Here is a 21,036-nt window from a genome sequence, read left to right as displayed (position 1 = left end):
GGAAATATATATTACAGTGTATGCTGGAGATTATAAACAGAAAAATAAAAACAATTTTAAAACATGTAAATGTATATGTTTGAGGAAAGCTTCCTTATTTCATGTTTTGTTTTGATTTTACCTTTTTAATTGAAAAATTGTTCCATGACATCTGCTTCAGCGACAATTACTCTGCTCTAAATTCCACACTTCAACCCTGGGTTCAAAACTATACCTACCCTACCCTAAATCTAACATCAATCCTATAGATTGATAATAATATAGGGTATTTATATTGCGCACATATCCACCTTGTTAGGTGCTCAAGGCGCTCCTATATTACCCGGCTAAGCTAGGCGTTCATAGCGCACACAGCTTTTTAAGGAATTACTTCCTACCGGTACCCATTTACCTCACCTGGGTTGAGTGCAGCACATTGTGGATTACTGACAGCACAAATGCATTGTGGATTACTGACGTGATGACGTCACAAAAACTTCTTTTTTGCATTTCAGCCTTTAGATACCATATTCTGGTATAGCATGATGAAAAACCCCCACTTCCAAAATTTGGTGGAAATTGGTCCATAGGGTCCCAAGATATGACTTCATGAATACAAATAATTAGCCCCATTGAAGTCAATGTATTATTGGCCTGGGCTGGTTCCTAACATTTAGAACAGGCCAATTAACATTGACTTCAATGGGGCTAATTATGTATTCATTAGGTCATCCTGGGGCTCCATAGACCGATTCTCACCTAATTTTGGTTGGGTTTCTCATCATGCTCTACCAAAATATGGTATCAAAAACGCTGAAATGCAAAAAAAGTGAAAACTGATGACGACACACTTTGATACTTTATTGGAACCCGAACCGTACGCCTATTGTATTGAACAAAATTAAGCCCGGAGCAATTGTCGCAGGAGCAAATGTCGTGTCACCGAAAAATGAGCAGGTGATATGTCTGATTGTAAGGTCTCAGTCTACATCCCAGGAAACAATTACACAGTGCATGGCTCAGGCAAATTTACCCCTGAAACGCCCCTAAGAGCCCTGCTCAATGTGTCATACTCCTCTCCCTCTCAGAACACTAATTATTGCAAATATATAACTGAATAATGAAAGTCGATGCATTTTCACCAATGATAATTTATTCACAAAATTTTCAATGGCCATCCCCCATCCTTCCTCAGTGTTTGAACGATAACTAAATCACATTTTTTGTTATTAAGACCATTAACTATCCTGTTTGATAATTAAGTTTTAAAGAAGTAATGTTAAAGAATTTTGTTTAAACTTGTAACATTGATTCAATTATTGCAAAAAATGTGAATGAAGATGAAAAATATATGATCTCTATTAGTATTCCCTCTGATGTGATGGATAAGCCCCTTTGCAGTTGTAGTTGAGATAAAATGTTTTTAATCACTCTCAGGGGCAGTGGAACAGGGTTTTTTTTTTTGGGGGGGGGGGGGCTAGCTGACAAAAAAAAACTAACACAGCCCCCTTCCCTGATTCCATGGCCCCTTTCACTGACATACACATTTGTGATTTTGATGATTTTTCATTATTCCTTTTTTTAATATTCTTTTCATCACATCCACTGAACAGTAACAGAGGGTTCAAATCATTAATCATCCCTGGATAATAATTTGGTATTTGGCAGTAGCCCAAATAATCATGAGCCAAAATAAAAGTGCACAATATACGACAAACGGTTTCCAAAGCAAGTTGATCACTGATGTACTATTCTAGACGCCTGGCCGACGACACGTCTTTCTTTATTAGGATTTCGGGACGGGAAAGCTGGTTAAAAATAGTGTTCATCCAGAAAAAAGGGGAAATGTCATTTGAGAAAAGTTGGTCATGAGTATATTCGGAGAGCCGGCCCTCTACGCTGATTAAACTACATGTCATGTCATCTCGGTAAAAATGGCAGATAAGAAAGGAAAAACGGGCAATGCCAAGAAAATGTCACATGAACAAATTGTGTCAGGCTTCAACCAGTTACGGCAGGAACAGAGAGCACTCGTTACCAAGATTGCAGAACTAGAGTCAGATCAAAATGAACACAGGTAATTCTACACATGTCCGAGGGATATTATTTGTGAAAGTGCCATGACGGGGATTGGGAATCGAACGACCGCGACCGTGCCCCCGAACATGCCGAAGCAGCCGGGGTGACAGGCAGCTTATCCCCGCTTCGCGGTTAGCATGTCCATGCCAGCCATGGCCATGCCAATGTCAATGGCAATGCCATGCCCATGGGCATGGGGTGGCTATATGCCTATGGCATTCAGACATTGGTATGGTGCACGGACACGGTGGGGAAAGAGTTCCATTAGAGTTCGGTATATGCACCCCACTATTTTTATTTTTTGATAATCTCCTGTAGGTAGGGACAACGGTACATTCGGTATTTGCTCTATCAAAATCCCTACATACCATTGCGAGTGCGTCGAGCGCGTCCGTTGATCCTACGAAGCCCCAATAATGCATCCCTCTTGACTGATAATTTCACCCTAAATTGAGTTATTTCAGGTAGCTATGATATATTTGGCATTAAAAGGATCGGTAATTATTTGTCAGTAATTATTTAGTATTCTATATTTTCGAATGGCTTACCTCTACTTGTTCTTTGAATGGGAAAATATCGTACTTTGTCCTTGTATTCCCCATGAACTGCAGAGTTTGTGTGTGTATAAAGTCAATGGGGAAATTAAAAGTTTTGCACACGCGACCCGTCACCATGACGTCACTAGCATTGCGTGTGAGCGAGCTAAGTTTGATTTGGGGGCGGCGCCCTCCAAAATTTGACCAATAAAAATTCTGCATTTGCTGCATCTTTTGGGATTTTCCCTAAATTTATGTCTCAGGGACCGTCTTGGAAGTGCGTGCTGAGCTGTATAATCTTTTTGAAGGACCCACCCTATTCTACTTAAAGATATTCAATTAAAACATCTTGGGGCCCGTTTTGGGACTTTTCATTCTTAAAAAAGATGGTTTTGAGACGAAGTCTTATATCTAGATTAATTTAAGAAAAAAAAATTGTGAATTTATTGTTAAATTTTAAAATGCAAAGCAAAAACCTCCATATGACGTGTACGTGACGTAATTATCGTCATGAAGTTGAAGATCGCGCGAAGTGGTGGGAGGGGCCTATCGCGAACGTAGACCATGTATTAGTCTTGATTCAGGCAATTTTTATGATTTGTAAAGTTCGTTGAAACTCTGTAACGTTGTGAACGGATATCATCCAAATAAAATAAATGAAAATAATTTTAAAATGTGAAAGGATGAAGGCTAGCACAATCTTTCTCTTAGGAACATTCAGCCCCCCCCCCCTCCTCAGTTACAAATGTTAATCACGTGTAATCGCCGTGATACAAGGAGAGATGTTTTGGAAGGTCATGTGTGTGTGAGATATTGCACATGGCATAATGGCGGCATATACGTGTGATACAGGGAATTCTGTACAAGGATGTTTACACTTGTGTGTGAGAAGGTCTGTGACCGAGATGGTGGCATGGGAATAATGGAGTTAGAGTGGATTAAAAAACTACGTGTGTAAAGCATGGACCTGCACGTTGCAACTGTACATTCGCTCTGGGGGCTAAATGCCGGGGCTAAATTAAAATAGGGGAATCCCCGGTGTGTATAGCTTGATTAGTAATCAATTGTTAAGGCCTACTAAAGTATATTTTGTTTATTAAAAAATCTAAGAAATCAATGTTTTAATTTGCAATGTTTACGCACAATATATGTATATATGCCCTCTCACAATCACACACATTTAAGATTTTATTTTTAACAGTAACATACTGATTGTTGTAAAATTAGGATACAAAAATTACTCAACGAGATGTCAGTTATTTTTTTATTTTCTAATGTATAGGCGGAGGGGGGGGGGTGGGTTCCCTCGGTCCTGCGCCCTCGCTCTTAGCAAAAATAAATAAATGGATATTAAAAAAAAAAATCCTAATTGGAGAAAATTTTCCCCAAAACGTACGTATCTCCTATCTCCTGAATTACAATAATAATTTCTGCCAATACCTGCAAAGAATCCGTTTACACCCCCCCCCAAAAAAAAAACCCTGAAAATTGGAGGCCATTTATATGATTGAGCGGAGAGTTGGAAAAAAATGTTTTCGGTGAGAGACCCCCCCCCCCCCCCCCCCCGCTGACTTTTACATCCGTAATCTGCTTTTTTATGGGAACATTTTTCTAACACTTCGTCTATCATGCCCTGTCATGAGTGAAAATATAGTTCAAACAGGGATATACAATATCCCTGGTTCAAACATGGACCTTTTAAAGCGTTGACAAAAAGTGACAAAAAAGTCACGCTATTATGGGGCTTTTATACCAATGTAACCCGATATACATGTAAATAAATTAGGTATCCAATGCGACTGTCAAATTGAATTTACATCTGATTTCAAGGGATCGATGTGCCATAGGCCTATATTGATTTTTTTTTCACGGGGAGGGGGCCTACATAGCTCGTTTACATTTCTCGATTTGACTCCTTTTTCCGCCATGAGTCTCAACTTCCTACATGGGATATTCAGGGAGGATCGATGGGGTGGCCCTTAATTACCCCTTCTATATAGCTATCCCAGTAGGGGTCAGGGGTTGGATTCTGAATTAGGGTGGGGGTAAGGGTATCATCATGTAACAACGATCAGACGAGAATACTCACTTGTTAATTATTATATGAAAAGAGTTGCCCCCTCCTTCGGTGTCCCTGGTCGGTGCCGGTGAGTTTTCCAAAAGAAAAATATTCTGAAGTTTGCTATGGGGAACTCTTCGTCAATTTTGAGATATGACATTATTTCACTTATTTCACAAGTCATAATCATGAACATAATACAAACAAATATTACATCAGAAGAATTAACATGACGTACAAATCAGACATGGTATCATTTATTTAAATTGAATAATACGGCGAATAGAAACATGAGGGAACCTGCATTAAAAAGCAACGTTTTATTTCTTCAGTCTGCAGGATCCAAAAAAATATGAACTCTTCATGCAGGACAGCACAATAAAAATGATAATTTGATTACGTAAAGAAATGCCAAAAATATCACAACTGTAAAGAAAGTAATTTACATGGACTTTTTCGGAATAAGGAGGGTGTGAAAGAATAAGTTGTTTCTGCGAAGTTGCCGCGGTGTATACTTCAAAAGATCAATGCAGAAGGGTGTTGACAACAAAAAGAAAGTAATTTACATGGATTTTTCGGAATAAGGAGGGTGTGAAAGAATTTGTTTCTGTGAAGTTGCCGCGGTGTTGACAGACATGAAACAGCCTGTCCGATAAGGTCTTGGAAGCCAGACATTCCGTCGTCTTCGGTAGGAACATTTCATGAGATAAAATGAGTCATGTTTTTTTTTTTGCGTTTTCACTTCTGATTGGGTCAAAGCATTCATGTGCTGACCAGTGAAAAGCACCCCTTTCCATTGATCTTTTGAATGATCCCATGATGGGTTAGTGTGTTCTAGCCTGAATTATATAACACGAGAATACCCCCAGGGATCCCTGAGCTGGTTGTACCCCTGCCTTTCCGGTCCAGGGAATACTCCAGATGGACGAGGGCATTTACCACATCAGGTAAGAATCATCCATTACAATTCATAATTTTATTTTCCACTGCGGAAATTTTCAAACCTTATTAATGTATTTTTATGTTATAGAGAGAGAAATCGAAATAAACATCCCTAAACCTCACTTAAATTATTTTAAATTGCAGTATATACAAATATTAATTTTAAATGTTCTTAATAACTTGATTCTTTTCCATGAAAACATTTTTTTTTCATACACTGACCCACCCTTTCTATAAAAAAAAAGGGAAGATACGTCCCGGTTTACGTCGTTATATATAGGCCTACAGAGATAAGATCACTGGCTTTTACCGTTATCTGAGATTTTTTTTAATCATGTACGTATATAAAATAAAAAAGAATATATAGGGGGCGCCGAACCCAAAATCCCAACAATTAACTTAAACTTTTCCTTCAACCCTGCATGATGTCACTCAACACCCCCTCCCCACTCCCCCCCCCAAAAAAAAGATAGCAGTTACCGAGGAAAAAAACATTCATGAGCAAGGTCGACATCCCGTCCTTTTCGTAAGTGGGAGCAATTTCACGGGAGAATGCTAATGGTAGAGACTGGGAGGTAGTTTTATTTTTTCTTGGGGGGGAGGTAAGGCGACTTAATCAGATCGATTAAAATATCATAACTGTCTCTACCCCCCCTCCCCCCCCCCTCTTTCCTTATTTTTACGAGCGTGTAACACCTCAGTCACATTTTGATCTGATTTACGGCGGCCGTACGGTGGTCGAACACAGCCGTTTTATACATTTCTATTCAAACTATTAGTAACCAACCCACCTAGTATGATATAGCTATTTTTTAAAATCTTTAAAACGGCTTTTTTTTATTCACTGTTCTGCCACCATAGAGCAAATGTGACTGTAGTGTATCTGATATAAAAAGGAAACATTTACAGGAAATAACAGAAAAGGAAGAGGAACAAAAATAACCTATATAAATCCAAACAACTGACTCTTTTCCTCCATAATGTCCCTTAACGCCCCCACTCCCAAAACAGAGCTCCCTGTCCCTACCAGAGCATTCTCCTATAGCGTATTTCTTTGTTCCGTACGAATTAGAGGGGGGGGGGGGGAGAGAAAAAGAAATATGAGAACATCGAGTAAGGTCGACATTCAGTGGGAACAATTAAAGGTGAACATATTCTCGTGGGAGAATGATCTGGTAAGGAGAGCTATAGGTGTGTTTTTTTTTCTGGGGGGCGGTAATTAAGATCGAAAAATGAAAAATAAATAATCATCACTATTTTGACTTGGTCTTCACCCCCCAAAAAAAAAAATTGGGGGGGGGGTAGGTATAAAAAATTTAAGGGGGTTGAGTTGAGCCCCTGTTACCCCCCCCCCCTCCCCCGCGTACGCCACTGGAGCCTACAACAGGCCTCTACCTCGGTCACATTTGTTTATACGACGGCCGTTTTATTCATTTTTATTCAAACCACGGAGCTATTTAAAATGTTAAGACGGGCGTTTTTTTTTTTTACTCGTCGGACGGCCTTTGCATGAGCAAATGTTCCGAGGTAGTAGGTTGCCAAAATTAAGAGACAGAGCTCATGACATGATTATCAGTTCGATGAATTAGATGTCAAATATCACCATACTCTAGATCAAATTTAAAGTAACTTAGTAAGGAATCAAATCATAACAATGCAACAATAATCTAACGATCAAAATATCTGCATTCTGCTCTTCTTCGAGCTTGATGACTTCACAACTAAATGGCACACGAGCAATATCTGAAAACAATTTAAATACTACTTTTCCCTCTCTGTTTTCTCTCATTTCCTTGACTCACTCACGCTTTCTTTCTGTTCTATCAATGTTCGATGGACGTACATTAAAAGTGACTTTAACTGGGTGGAAATATTTCGGGACCGAGATCATTTATTGAATAACGGCGCGGGACAGCGACGTCTTTTACAAGACTATATTTTGGGGTCATCGGACTTACGCGATGCGCCAGCGATCACCTGATATTTTCGCGCAGCTGTCTCCGTCCCAAACTGTCTCAAACTGGCCGCAAAGCCTTATTGACACAAAGCAGCGCGGACGGAGTCAATGGGAAAATTGAACGTTTTGGGCCAAGTTTGAACCATTTTTTTCTAATTTCATTTACATGTTGGAATAACAAGACTTGTCTGAATGGATTAGTACCACTTATTTTAATCAAGTAAGTGATTTTAATATTATAAAACGAAGGAGATTTTTTTTTGTTTGTCTTCATTGGGGTCCCTACTGTAGGCCCTAGTAAAAAAAAGAAGGCGATTCTTTTGGTGGAGGTTGAATGAAAAAAGGCAAGAAGAAAAGCCAAAAAAATGATTTGGGGGTAAAAAAAAGTGTTGAACTAAAACAGAAATTTTAAAAATAAATAAATTGGCAGCTAGGGATTTTGCGTTCAAAAAGTTTGCGTGTGGTGTGTGTATCTGTCTCTCTAGTCTAGTCTAGTGACTCTACCTTCCCCTCCCACCTAGCCAGGCGGCTTCTTGAGAGTAAAAATTCATTTACTAACGTAGGCTTACTCTAAACGAAGCCAGGGAGTCCTTCCTATTCATCTGCGTGTACCGCAAAAAACCCTGAAACTTTCGCCCCTGAGATTTCTACTTTCCTTCTAAAAGATCTAGCTCTAAATCATGTAGGCCCTACATGGGATAAAACTACATTTCCGACATTTCTACGCTCTCGTTATTTTTAAACAAGAATTCATCAAAAAAATGAAAAAATATTGTGAAAAGACGGAAGAGACTTGCCCGATGTTTACGCCGCCATCTTGTTTCTTATTATACTTTATTGAAGTACATTGCCATTGTTGAACTCGCATTGTCTAATATCCAAGAACCACAAGACGATGAAACCTACTTTTTGGCTGAAAAATGGTTATAAAAATTGATAAAGTTAGGTAAAATCACCTTTTAACTCTACAAATAATGGTTTAAAAGTACTAATTTTAGGAAAAACAGATTGCCTGCCCCCAAAAACATATGAATAGACACCATAACCAGAGAAAAAGACCACCAAATAAAGAAGTTGTGGGGAAAAATGTGATTTTGGGGGATTTTGGCGGCCATTTTGGATTTTGGCCCAGCACACTTTTTTCTCGGACTTGAGACAAAAAATATTGTCATTTCATGTTGAGATACATTAAAAGGAATTGAAAAAAACTGTTGCCATATTAAAATGACAAAAAACTATTTTTGACCCATGTATAGCCCACTCCTAGTATAAGGAAGAGAAGTCCTTGCCTTACATCACTATGACATGTCACCACCAATGCAGCTACATGTGTAATCTGAATTCTAAAGGGTATACTGAATACAAAGTTTTAAAATTCACAGTTTTATACTTTTTGTCTGATTTTTGGTCTATCACTTCTGTGATTTTTTCTTTTACCTCTTAAATAACTTTTCACTTGGGCTGGATTCCTCCTTGAACTGTGAACACCTTTTTACAAATAGTAGTTGAACATCATTTTAATAAATCAGGCCTTATTATTTGTCTATCTTCTCTTTCTTCCATAGGTTGGTGATAGAAACTCTACAGGACGTTGACAACGATAGAAAGTGTTTTCGTCTGGTGGGCGGAGTCTTGGTAGAAAGGACGGTCAAAGATGTTCTACCTGCATTAACACATAATAAAGACCAGGTATGTTTTGATTTATTTGTTAAATGTCTTTAACTTTGAGCAAAGAAAAGTGATAATTGAAAATAATTTCATCATATGGGAGTTATAGATAAAAGGGGAGTCCACCCTGATAAACAGTTTGTTGTAAAAGTGCCAGAAAAAAATAATTTAAATATTGGTGAAAGTTTTTAAATTCATCAAATATTAAGAAAAGTTACACTAGAATTTAAAGTTCTTGATTCTTTGTAATAATAATATTAATAACTAAATTTTAATTCGTCATGCGGACGAATTAGGTGGTCTGTCCTAGATAGATAGATAGATAAACGGATATAATTATTTAAACAGATGAATAGATATTACATTTAAGGATAAATATTAATAGAAGATAGACATATATATATATACAGTGCGTCCCCCCAAAAAAACTACACTTTTGAAATGGCTGCCAAATAAAAAATATAGCACTTTGGGGGAAAAGACTTTCATGTATAATAAAGCCAATAAAGTCAACTTTCAGATGACACCAAAAACTTGGAAAACTGTTCATGCTTGAGCGAGCACTGCCCACTGAAACAAAGGGTATGAAAATTAGGGTCGGCTGGAATTAGCCTTCCAATTTATGTCAGTTTTTAAGAGGCAAATCCTTTCGAACTTGCAAATTTAAGGGCGTTGTGATAAATTAATGATCAACCGTGACCAGTTTGGGTTGCTTATGCAAATTTTATAAATTATTAAATTGAACTTTAATGCATGAGTGAACACAAATTACACTTTTTGGGCAGCATTTCAACTTTATCATGTGGATCTCAGCAATGTGTTCATTGGAGTCGGGAGAATAGGGGGTGAGATTGGACTTAAGTGGGAGAAGTAGGTTGATGGAATAAGGGTCAACAGAACATTCAGCCCCCGCCCCCTCCCTCTTGCCCGTCCTGCCCTCCTGTTGAGAGACTGATGGCTATTGTCATGTATGCGTGAAGTCCAGAGCGGAATGTTGATTTAATGATCAATTCTGAATTGGGGCATCAACTTTTTCCTATCAATCATTTCATCAACAATTTATCAGTAAATGAACTCATTCAATGAGCAATGTGATCAATCAAACATTCAGTTTTTTTTTAAATAAATTATTTCATTGATCATCATAATCATTAAATTTCTTGGTAATCATTCAATAAAAAAGTGACCATCAGCCACCGGTCACTTGGCAGCTAAGTTTTGAATAGGCTACAATCCAGGAAGTGAGACAGAGAGAGGGGGGGGGGGGCTGGGAAATGGAGGTGGAGAGGGGAGGGTACATAATTTACATATGACTTTTAATTTGTAAAAGGACAAAAAGAAGAGGAATGCCCTTTTAACCAAGTCTTAGCATATCTCGCCCTCTTGCTTGTAACAGGTACCATCACATTACTCTGACTCTCAAGAACACACTTCTGAGGTCCACAAGATGAATATGCTACACTAAAATTACCATTCCTGTTCACTCATGTATTAAATTTCAATTTAGTAACTCATAAAATTTGCCTAAGAAACCAAAACTTATCTCACTCATTAATTTAGCTTAGCAAGTTCCAAAGGATTAACCCAAAAAAATAACTGTAAGGCTAAGTCCTGCCCAGCCTAGCCAAGCTTAGTGTCTCACCTACCTAAGTCATATTACCCCCTCTTCTCCTGACTTTCATAAACACATTGTTGAGATCCACATGATAAAGACAAAATGCTGCACTAAAAATTGCAATTCACGATCACTCATGCATTAAATTTCAATTTAATAAATTCACTTTAATAACGCATTAAATTTTCACAAACAACAAACTGATCACAACTGATCTTTAATTCGCCAAATAACCCTCAACTTTGCAAGTACCAAACAAAAAACCTGAAAGAAATTGGAAGACTAATTCCGGCCCACCGTAATTTTCATACCCTTTGTTTCAGTGGGCATTGTTCGCTCAAGCATGAACAGTTTTCCAAGTTTTTGGTGTCATTTGAAAGTTGACTTTATTGGCTTTCCATAGAAGTCTTTTCCCCCAAAGTGCTATATTTTTTTATTTGGCAGCCATTTCAAAAGTGTATAGTTTTTTTGGGACGCACTATAGATACATAGATATAAAGATATAAACAGATAAATAGGTATTAGATAGAAAGACAGATCGACAGACATTTAAACAAATAGACATTAGATAAATGGATAGATAGATAGATAATGATTGATGATAAAAATTATGATGATGATATGATTGATGAGAAATAAGCACATATCACATGTCATAACGTCCCTATGCGCTTCCAAAGGACTTGGATATTATTACCCTGGCTTTAGCCCCGCAGCCTTTTACAGCGCGGTGGCATTTTAAGGAATAAATTCCTGCCAGGTCCCCATTCATCTCACCTGGGTTGAGTGCAGCACAATGTGGATGAATTTCTTGCTGAAGAAAATTACGCCATGGCTGGGATTCGAACCCATGACCCTCTCTATCAAAGTCAGAAGACTAATCCACTGGGCCACAACGCTCCACATGTCATAGGTTATGTATTATAAAAGCCCTAAATTTCAATATTTTAATGGTCCATGATGACTGAAAAGGAGCGGGAGTGAAATAATTTGTTGATATACTTAAGGTACAATTAAAAAACATTTTAAATTTTTTTTCAGAAAATGACATTTTGTTTATTTCTTACTACACAGAATATTATGGGGGTGCTGCTTGCTTATGATGTCATGTATTGAAATTCTGATAACATACTTTGTTGGATTTTCCTCAAACCTGTAACCTTCACCAATAATTTGTATGACCTTTATGCTATCTTTACCATAAACTTTCCCCTTTACAAGATACTAATCTTGATTTTTTAAGGCTTTCTCTATCCTGTGATATATTTGGATGGAAAGTATTTACTATCAATTGGTGAAAAACCAATGGTTGGAGAAGGGAAACGATATAAATCATGCTATCGCTTGCTATTTTAATGCCCTCATTAGATTTGTATGAATTAACGTTCTTCATCTTCATTCCACATTCACTTTCTCTCTCCATCTCTCCCTCCACTCTCTGATTTCATCTCTCTCGTCTTCTTTTTACTTACCCTTCTACACACTTTCCATATCCACCTTTCTCCATCTCTCTCTCTTTCTCTCTCCACTCTCTGATTCTCTCTCCTACAGATTGAGCAGCTCACGAAGACCCTGACCAAACAGATGGAGAACAAGGGTCGGGAGATCAATGAGTACAGGGAGAAGCACAATCTCAAGGTCAGAGGGGAGCAACCTCCAGACCAGGCACCAACAGAGAAGTCGGATTCATCAGGGTCAGCGGGGGTTTTAGTATCTAAGGACACGTAGCTTTTGTAGATTCATTACGTGCCATCCATCCTCTTTCACAATCATACACAGAAGTACTGGTAACTCTGCCTAAGTCGAATGTCTTGGGGACCAGACAAAATCTGTTCGACTTGAGGAAATTTGACTTAAAAGAGGTTTGTTTTGAATAATCTGGGCTAAAAAATGGCTTTGACTTTGGCGATTATCCAACCTATGGGAAGATCGGCTTACCCGTAGGCTATTTGAAGTTCTGCATTGGCATTTTAGTGTTGGTGACGGATGATTTGTTTTTTTACAGCAAGGCTCTGTGACATAAGGTACCTTGCCAAAAGTCTGCACATTTTTAGCAGTCCTGCGGCAAAGGCACTATGCACCTTTTCATAGTGGCTTTCCTGCATTTGTTTATGATGAAGTGTGAGAATTGGTAACGAAAGGCTGCTTGTGGGATTCCTGCGCAAAGGATTGCAGTTGTTCGCAATATTGTAATAGTAACAATGCTGCTTAAGATCATAATTGCAAATGCGTTTTGTTCAAAATACTAACCCGGAACAAATGGGTGGTGGTGTTTACATTTGCAATCCATCGCAAACGTAGGTGTAAAAGAGCCTATCTTGGCGCCACATTGTAAATGAAGCTATTCAATTCATGAGACAGATCTCACTAGGTGAACATTGAGCTTTTGTCATAGTGATTTGGATCATTTTTGTCAGCAAACATTAGGCATTGGAGCTAGGAGAGACATTGTGAATTGTGCTTCGCACACCAACACCAGCATTGGCACTGTACTTTATAGATTAACAATTTTGATGATGATGATAATTAGGCAACTTGTCAAAGGTATATGCCGCGTTTCAAACAGTAGTCCCACTACGTAGTGGCTTTGTGTCTTTTCATAGCAGCTATCCCGCATTTCCCATTGTTATCGTCTATGATGAAACAATACGATAATACAATACAGGTTACATTTATATAGCGAATTCCATTGATATTTCAATGTGCTTTACATTACATACATGTACAATATATCATGTAATACATTAGAATATGATAATAAGTCTAGGGAAAATATAAATCAACATTTACTACATAATAGTAATAGAACTAAGAAGAAAACAGAAATGTCTTTAGTCTTCTTTTGATTGGTAACAACACGCCACTTGTGGGATTCATGAAAGAGAATTGTTGATCCCTCTTTGACAAGTGGCAAAAATGTGCTAATTCATTATTTTTTAAAGAGTTCTCATCTCTTAGAGGCCATTTGGAAAACCCTTATGAAATAAAATTTGAGAATGCCACCTTTCTGAGGAATGTTAGCTGTACTATTGCCATGGTTTACTACTGTGAGATATTGCCTGTGTGATAATAAAGACAGCACTTGCAGCGTTGCATTATCCAGGCAAGCTTCCCTCTGAAATATCGAAGTGAGAAAAGCTAGAATCTTGAAAAATACAAAATAAGCGCGAAATGCTCATTCCTTTGATACCAAGCTCAATATGGCCAGGCAAACATATTTGAAGATATGTTATATTTGGGGATTTGGCAAATGTGCCGTATGTGTTGAATATCCTCCTAGCTTTGAAAATTAAAATGCAGACTCCAACTGCAGGTCACCATGTAGTGGTCAATTTATCAATTCATTCACTTTGTGGTAGTTAGCACAATACTCATATCTTTTTTTAGGAATTTCTTTTATCAATACAAAATTATACATTATTTATGAGAATGCAATATTTTCCATCTAATATTGTGAAAGTGGATGGCTGGCAACCATTTTTTTTTCTTTTTATGCATGTGTGATATATTCTGGTTAGGGAATATTATATTTGTGTGTACAGTTGTTCAGTAAGGCTGCGTTTAAGTAAAAAAAAAAAATCTTCCCAAGAACCACGTGTTGAGGTGAAAATATCTTTTTCATATTATACTGCTCATGCAATCTGTACACGATCACCATTGAGTCTGAAAATGCGTATAAAGGTTGATTTGGAAAGTGATTCTGCCTGAATGGCATAGTCACTGGAATGCTATAGTTATCGAGGACCTGAAATGTGAAAGCCTATGTAGTATGTCTAGCATTTGAGTCATGGAACTCCTTTTGGAATGCTCCCCAGGGAGTGAAGAGAGTGCATATTGACCGGGCTGATGATATACTTGTAAAGTGCTGATAGACGTTCCAATGTATTATGTGCTATGTAAAAGCATATTATTATTCTTTATTGAACAGTGTTTCAAAACTTAAAACCTGAATTCAATATACAAATAATGAATGTTTATGAGTGCAAAGGACAGAATTATGAGGTGAAAGATAAAATGATCCGTTCAACAAGGCGTAGCTGAGTTGAGTGGATCATTATTTCATCTTTCACCGAATGAAGTATTCTGTCCATAGCATGAATGAACAAACATTCATTATTTGGTTTATTTGACACCTAAAAATTGATATTTTTTTTCATATGAAATTTATGAATTTCGATGCAAAACATGCTCATGCAGTGAGAGTTCAGCCTGTTGATTGTTACGTCATTACAACATGCGCACTGCTGGTGCCTGCAGCTGCAGTCTCGGTGCGCGAGTGCAATGGACAAAATTGTTTTGATACAAAATTGCATGGTTGATGACGTCATTGCAAAATGGGCTGAATGAACGATATCAAACAACCAATCAAATCACAAAGATCTATCTAGGTGTCATATAAATTTGCATGAGTGCAGCTGGGATTAGATCAGCCTCGTTGCATCTATCTGCGTGAAGGCTGGATAAGAGATGTGATGGAACCTTGGTGGGGCATTTTGATTTTTCATAATGTAGAGGAGTTTTGAAAGGGGTCCACCCCTCCCCTTCCTTCAGGCAAACACAATAAGCTATCATTACCATGTTGTAGATTTGCACTACTGGGTAATGTTTTATCATATTAAATTATATTATCCACTGTTATGTGAAAATCAGTGCATACCATAATCATTTTCGGTTATATCCATGTGGTGGATTACTTGAGTTGTGTACTTAATTTTTTCTATCTATTTATGCTTTCAAAAACACCTTCTGGCCCTTAAGGAATTTAAACTAGACGACTGTTCCAATTGTCGTAAAGTTGTGCATAACCTACATGTACATGTGCAAAGATGTTTCTGACATAGACCTTGGTTTGCAGTGGCGGGTCTAGGAAAAACATACAGCAAAATCGTACACATTCTTTTTCGTCTACATCAACAGTTATCCTAATTTGAGTTCACAGTGCAAATATCTTGGAGAATTCCCATAAAAAGATCTAGTAATTTGGAGAGTACCTACGTGTTCTTATTTGTGCATATTTTATTTCAGACCAGGGATTTAGTATGGGCTGGCTTCGAGGCCACATTTTGCAGGTCTCGGCCTGAGTAACGTGTACAATGTCTATGGAAGGTCTTCTCCAGCGGCCTTGCGGCTTGGGAGTACCGGCCTTGACTACATCCCTGCTTCAGGCTAAATACAAACACTTGACTTTCAGACTGGCAAAATGCCTGTATTTTCTTTAAGGATTCCTGATCAGAAAAGGTTTTTTTTCTGTGATCATTAAAGGTCAAGTCCACCCCTGAAATTTTTTTATTTGAATCGATAGAGAAAAATCAAACTACTGTAGCATAACGCTGAAAATTTCATCCAAATCGGATGTGAATTAAGAAAGTTATGACATTTTTAAGTTTCGCTTATTTTTCACAAAACAGTTATATGCACATCTCAGTGACTTGCAAATGAGAAAGTCGATGATGTCCATCACTCACTATTTTTTTTTTTTTTAATTGTTTGAATTATACAATATTTCAGTTTTTGCAGATGTGACAATAAGGACCAACTTGATTGAACCATATAGTATTAAAACAATGCTAATTCCACATGTTTGGGGAGAAATTAATATTTGTTTCACTTGACAATGAGGAAAAAATTTGAATATTTCATATTTAATGCAATACAAAAGAAATAGGGAGTGGATGACGTCATCAGTCTCCGCATTTGCACACCGACCTGTTTTGTGAAATTAAGCAAAACTTTAAAATGTCATAACTTTCTTATTTTACATCCGATTTCGATGAAACTTTCAGTGTTATGCTTGTTGGATTTTTTTTGTTTTATTCAAATAAACTTTTTGTTGGGGTGGACTTGTCCTTTAAGGTTGGTTATGAAAGAGAGGGATGATATTCCGTAGCAAACACATTATACTTGTATTGTATGGCATTGATTTCTGAATATCGGCCTCTGCCCTGTGGTCAAACTCTTTGTAATGCTTGATCTGTACATAATGTATGTTATATATTTCCTTAATTATAATTACTGAAACAAAAATCAGAAAACCACTAAATTCGATCAGTAACTATACATGTACACGCAAGAGTGTATCGATTGATGATTATGCTCATTCACTTTTGTAACACTGTTTTTTTTAAATATCATTTTAATAAATGTGTGTACTAAATGAAATAACTACAAAAAGTATATAAACTGTACAGTTATTTCACTTCATAAGTTCATATGTGCAAGGAGAGTGTGAGAGAGGGGGGTACAGGATCTGCATCATTATAGGTAGAGAAAAAAGGGATTAGAGAGAGAGAGAGAGGAAGGGGAAATGGTGGAGAGAGGGGGGGGGGGGGGCGTTAGGAAGAGAGTGAGAGAGAAATTAACAATAGACAAAAGCAATTAAAGGGGAAGTTAACCTGACAAAAGTTTATTGTAAAAATAGAAAAAAAAGTACATGTGAAGGTTTGAGGAAAAGATTAAATAAAGTAATAGAGAATTATATATTTTTTGCGACGTCGTAAACGAGTAGCTTCTCACTTTATTGTGTACTGAAAGAAAAAAAATCAATGAAATGTCTTTCTAAAAACTTCTAATTGTACCCTCAGTTTTTCAATAGAAAAATTACTTCACATCCACTCTGGATCTTTTTGTTTGTTTTGTTTTGTGTTTAGTCATTAACCGTAAAAAAAAAAAGTTTTATGCATTTTATATTACATAGCGTATGGGGCAGCTGCTCGTATATGACGTCACAAATCAGAAGCCTAACATTCTAAAAACTTCCTTAATCTTTGATGGATTTTCCTCAAACTTTCTCATAAACATATTTTTTAGATAATTTTCTGATACTGTAACAACAAACTTTTCTTCAGAGTGAACTTCCCCTTGACCCTAATTGCACGAGGTGACCCGGGGGGGGGGGGTTGCTCAGATTTTTATGAAGCAAAATATCCGTGCTATAATTTTGGAGAGCATTCAAAACGGAAGGTAAATAGAATCAAGGGTGGTGCCGCTATAGGAGTGAAAAACAAAGAGGGGAACATTAACAAGAGGAATAAATCGCGATAGCTAATGTATTTAGGGCGCTTGAGGCCCTGGACTCCACACAAGTTCCAAAACCATTGAAAAGGAAAATTTTAAGCAGAAAAGGAAAGCAAAGAGTTAAAATATAGAATTTGTTATATGATTTTTATGTCAAAATGTAACAGAAAATTTGAAATTAATTTTTAAAATGCTTGCTCGCCCATGAGTTCTTTACAATAAGTAAAATAATATTGCCCCAAACGCCATATTGTGCACCTTCAATTTCCTTGGCTCATTGGTTTTGCAACCCTATTATCCTATTGACATATTGAAATTCAGGCCCCCCCCCCAAAAAAAAAAAAAGTCATTCTGGGCGCCGCCCTCGCCTCTGCGTTCTTTTGAAAGATAGTACGTTTGCCTCGATACTTTGTAACTTTGAGACAGAGCAGAGATAAAAAGAGAAATGAAGAAACGAGATGAAATAAAAAGAAAAGAAACCTGGGCAGGGAGGACACCTTATTCGATCATGCATAGAACTTAATTTCCACCGAAACAATGCAAAATTCTAAAATACCACCGCAATAACGTTATTGATTACACGTCAGGGGCGGATCCAGCTTTCGCCAATAGGGGGATAAATTGTAGGAAAACCATAAAGTGGATATGAATCGCACTTAATAAATTATGCAACATTCTAAGAACATTCGTCATATGAACATGATGACTACTTACCATTCCTCTTCATACCGTCCTAAGCGCGAGATGAGATTTGATTATTTGACTTTATTCATAGGAATTCTTAAAAATGTTCTTTATTAATTTAATAAGCCTAATAAAAACGCGAAAACTGTAGACATCAAGGCCTGAAAACTGGACTTTTTAAGCATTTTTGTTATTATGAATAGGATGCATGGGTAAATATATTTTTAACGATTTATCGATCTCAAATCACTGATAAACTGTCATGACAAGGGTATTTTAAGGCGTTTGTTATATCAATTAAAATAGATGTATACATAACTCAATCAAAACGCGAGGGCACAGCGCTAGCTGATACGTTTTGACAATCAGACCTGAAAAGGGATATACACAAAGATGATAAGGTACTTGACAAATCAAATAATGCGAGCACGTAAATCAAACAAAATATTGATAGCTCGATGTCCGAGTTGAAATATTTTTTGTATATTGACTTCAAAACTTCATAATTTAAGCTCTATAGCAGCTTGTTGAGCAAAATATGTATCATCGAATAAGCCATGCGAGCGCGAAGCGCGAGCGAAAATTTTATATAGTGACATGAAATATTTTTTCTTCCAAGTCTTCCCCTCATCTTATTTTATTCACCCGTCTTCCTCTTATTTTCGTTTCCTCCTCTCTTTTCCCTTTTTTATCTTTCTTCTTTTTTCACCTTTTTAATTTGTTTTGCTTCGTCAATGTGGGGGGGGGGGGGGCAGGGCCCATGGGCCCCCATGGATCCGCCTATGCACGTTATTGTTCCGTTCACGTTATTTCTGATGATACTTGCATTGTTTTGTTTGTCTCATATTTTTACCCCTTTTCTATCTGTTCAAATCATATAATTTCAGCCAGCCTGCAGTACCCGCCTGCAAAAACCCCTAAACACACTGTTTCGATACTCCTAGCTGATAACTCGTCAGGACAGTCTCTAAAAATAGGGAGGGGACGATCGATAAGTAGCTTAAATTCCATATTCTTGAGCGTATCTCAACCACTGTTGAATTCTGTCTCTTGACAATAGGTGGGGCTGGTTCGTATAACCTAACCTGTTTTGGGAAAATCAATTCTAAGCATTCACACTCTTAACAACAATCAATCCCACGTACAATCATGTATTGTTGACGAAGTACTGCCGCATTGTCAATTTGTGTACATTTCTTTCTCTGTTGCCTTGCTCTAAGTCACTTTTTCTAATTTTGATAATTATATAGGGTTAATGCATTTAAACTGTCCCAAAGGACAGCATGCACGTATGATAATGCAGAGATCCAATTTCAAAACATGTTTGAAATCTAACAGTTAGCCCCTCAATATTTTTCCCGAAAGATTTGGAAAGGGGGGTTAATATGGCAAAAACTAGAGTGTGTGGGTTGTTTTTTTTTACCCCGAACTGATCGTAGAGACTCGAGAACAGGTGATGATCGAGTTGTACAGTGATGCACTGGCGAATGATTGTTTAAACCATTGATGCCACTCTATCTGGTGCCACCGGGCACTTATATGATACATTCCGTCTAGAAAAGATCACAATTAATTATCTCGTTTTAAAAGTCCAGGGACGAAATCAAGGCGGATTTTTCGTGTGGAGTTTGGTTGTTGGACTATATTTGCAGGATTGTCTTATTATTGATTGAACATACTAGACGACAAGCATTGAATCAATATCATCAAGGTAAAAGAGTGTGAATTATTTTATTAACTAAGAATACACTTTAGCACATATGATATAAGTTTATAATACGACCTACATTATGTGGAGTTATATACTGACGGATAGAAAAATGATAAGTAATTCTTATAGGGATTCAATACAAAATGCGCACATTTTGATTACTTCTTTAAAAAATATGAAATCATATCGACTCTTTTTCTTGTTCTGTTTTTTTTCCTTTTGTTCTTGTTCACCTTCTTCTTCTTTCTTTCTTCTTCATCTTCTTCTCCTTCTTCTTCATCATCTTCTTCTTCTTCTGCTCCTCCTCCTTCTTCTTCTTCCTCCCCCTCCTCCTCCTCTTCTTCTTCTCCTCCTCTTTCTTCTTCTTCTTCTTCTTTTTCTTCATCTTTCTCTTCTTTTTCTCTTCGCCACTTTTAGGTAAATCAATTGGAAATCTTAACTGTTTTTAATTGATTTTCTTGTAGTTAAACGGGTCATCAAATAAAAGCACAGGTTTTACTGAAAACGGTGAAAAGAATTATCATCATTATTGTCACTATCATTATCTACTTCTACTGCTATTACTACTACTACTACCACCACCACTACTATCACTACTACTACTACTACTGCTACTATCACTACTACTACTACCACTACTACCACCACCACTACTATCACTACTACTACTACTACTACTACTACTACTACTACTACTACTACTATTACTACTACTACTATTACTACTACTACTACTACTACTACTACTACTACTACTACTACTACCACCACCACCACTACTATCACTACTAC

General features: G+C 37.3%; 2 protein-coding genes across 2 annotated transcripts in view; both read left to right on the top strand.

The window, feature by feature from the left end:
- Window positions 1-1,874: 1,874 nt before the first annotated feature.
- Window positions 1,875-17,006, top strand: LOC129266782 (prefoldin subunit 2-like). Its single transcript, XM_054904583.2, has 3 exons — window positions 1,875-2,056; window positions 9,118-9,241; window positions 12,387-17,006. Exons 1-3 carry the CDS (start codon window positions 1,914-1,916, stop codon window positions 12,561-12,563), a joined length of 444 nt encoding a protein of 147 aa, XP_054760558.2. The 5' UTR covers window positions 1,875-1,913; the 3' UTR covers window positions 12,564-17,006.
- A 3,154-nt stretch (window positions 17,007-20,160) lies between these two features.
- The window catches only part of LOC129267149 (uncharacterized), a 14,117-nt gene continuing 13,241 nt past the window's right edge, over window positions 20,161-21,036 (top strand). Inside the window, exon 1 of the mRNA XM_054904888.2 lies at window positions 20,161-20,244. The gene's annotated coding sequence lies outside the window, so the exon portion shown is untranslated. The remainder of the gene's footprint in view (window positions 20,245-21,036) is intronic.

Source organism: Lytechinus pictus, chromosome 8 (assembly GCF_037042905.1).
Source record: "Lytechinus pictus isolate F3 Inbred chromosome 8, Lp3.0, whole genome shotgun sequence".
Taxonomy (NCBI): Eukaryota; Metazoa; Echinodermata; class Echinoidea; order Temnopleuroida; family Toxopneustidae; genus Lytechinus; species Lytechinus pictus.
This window is presented reverse-complemented; position numbering and strand designations above follow the sequence as displayed.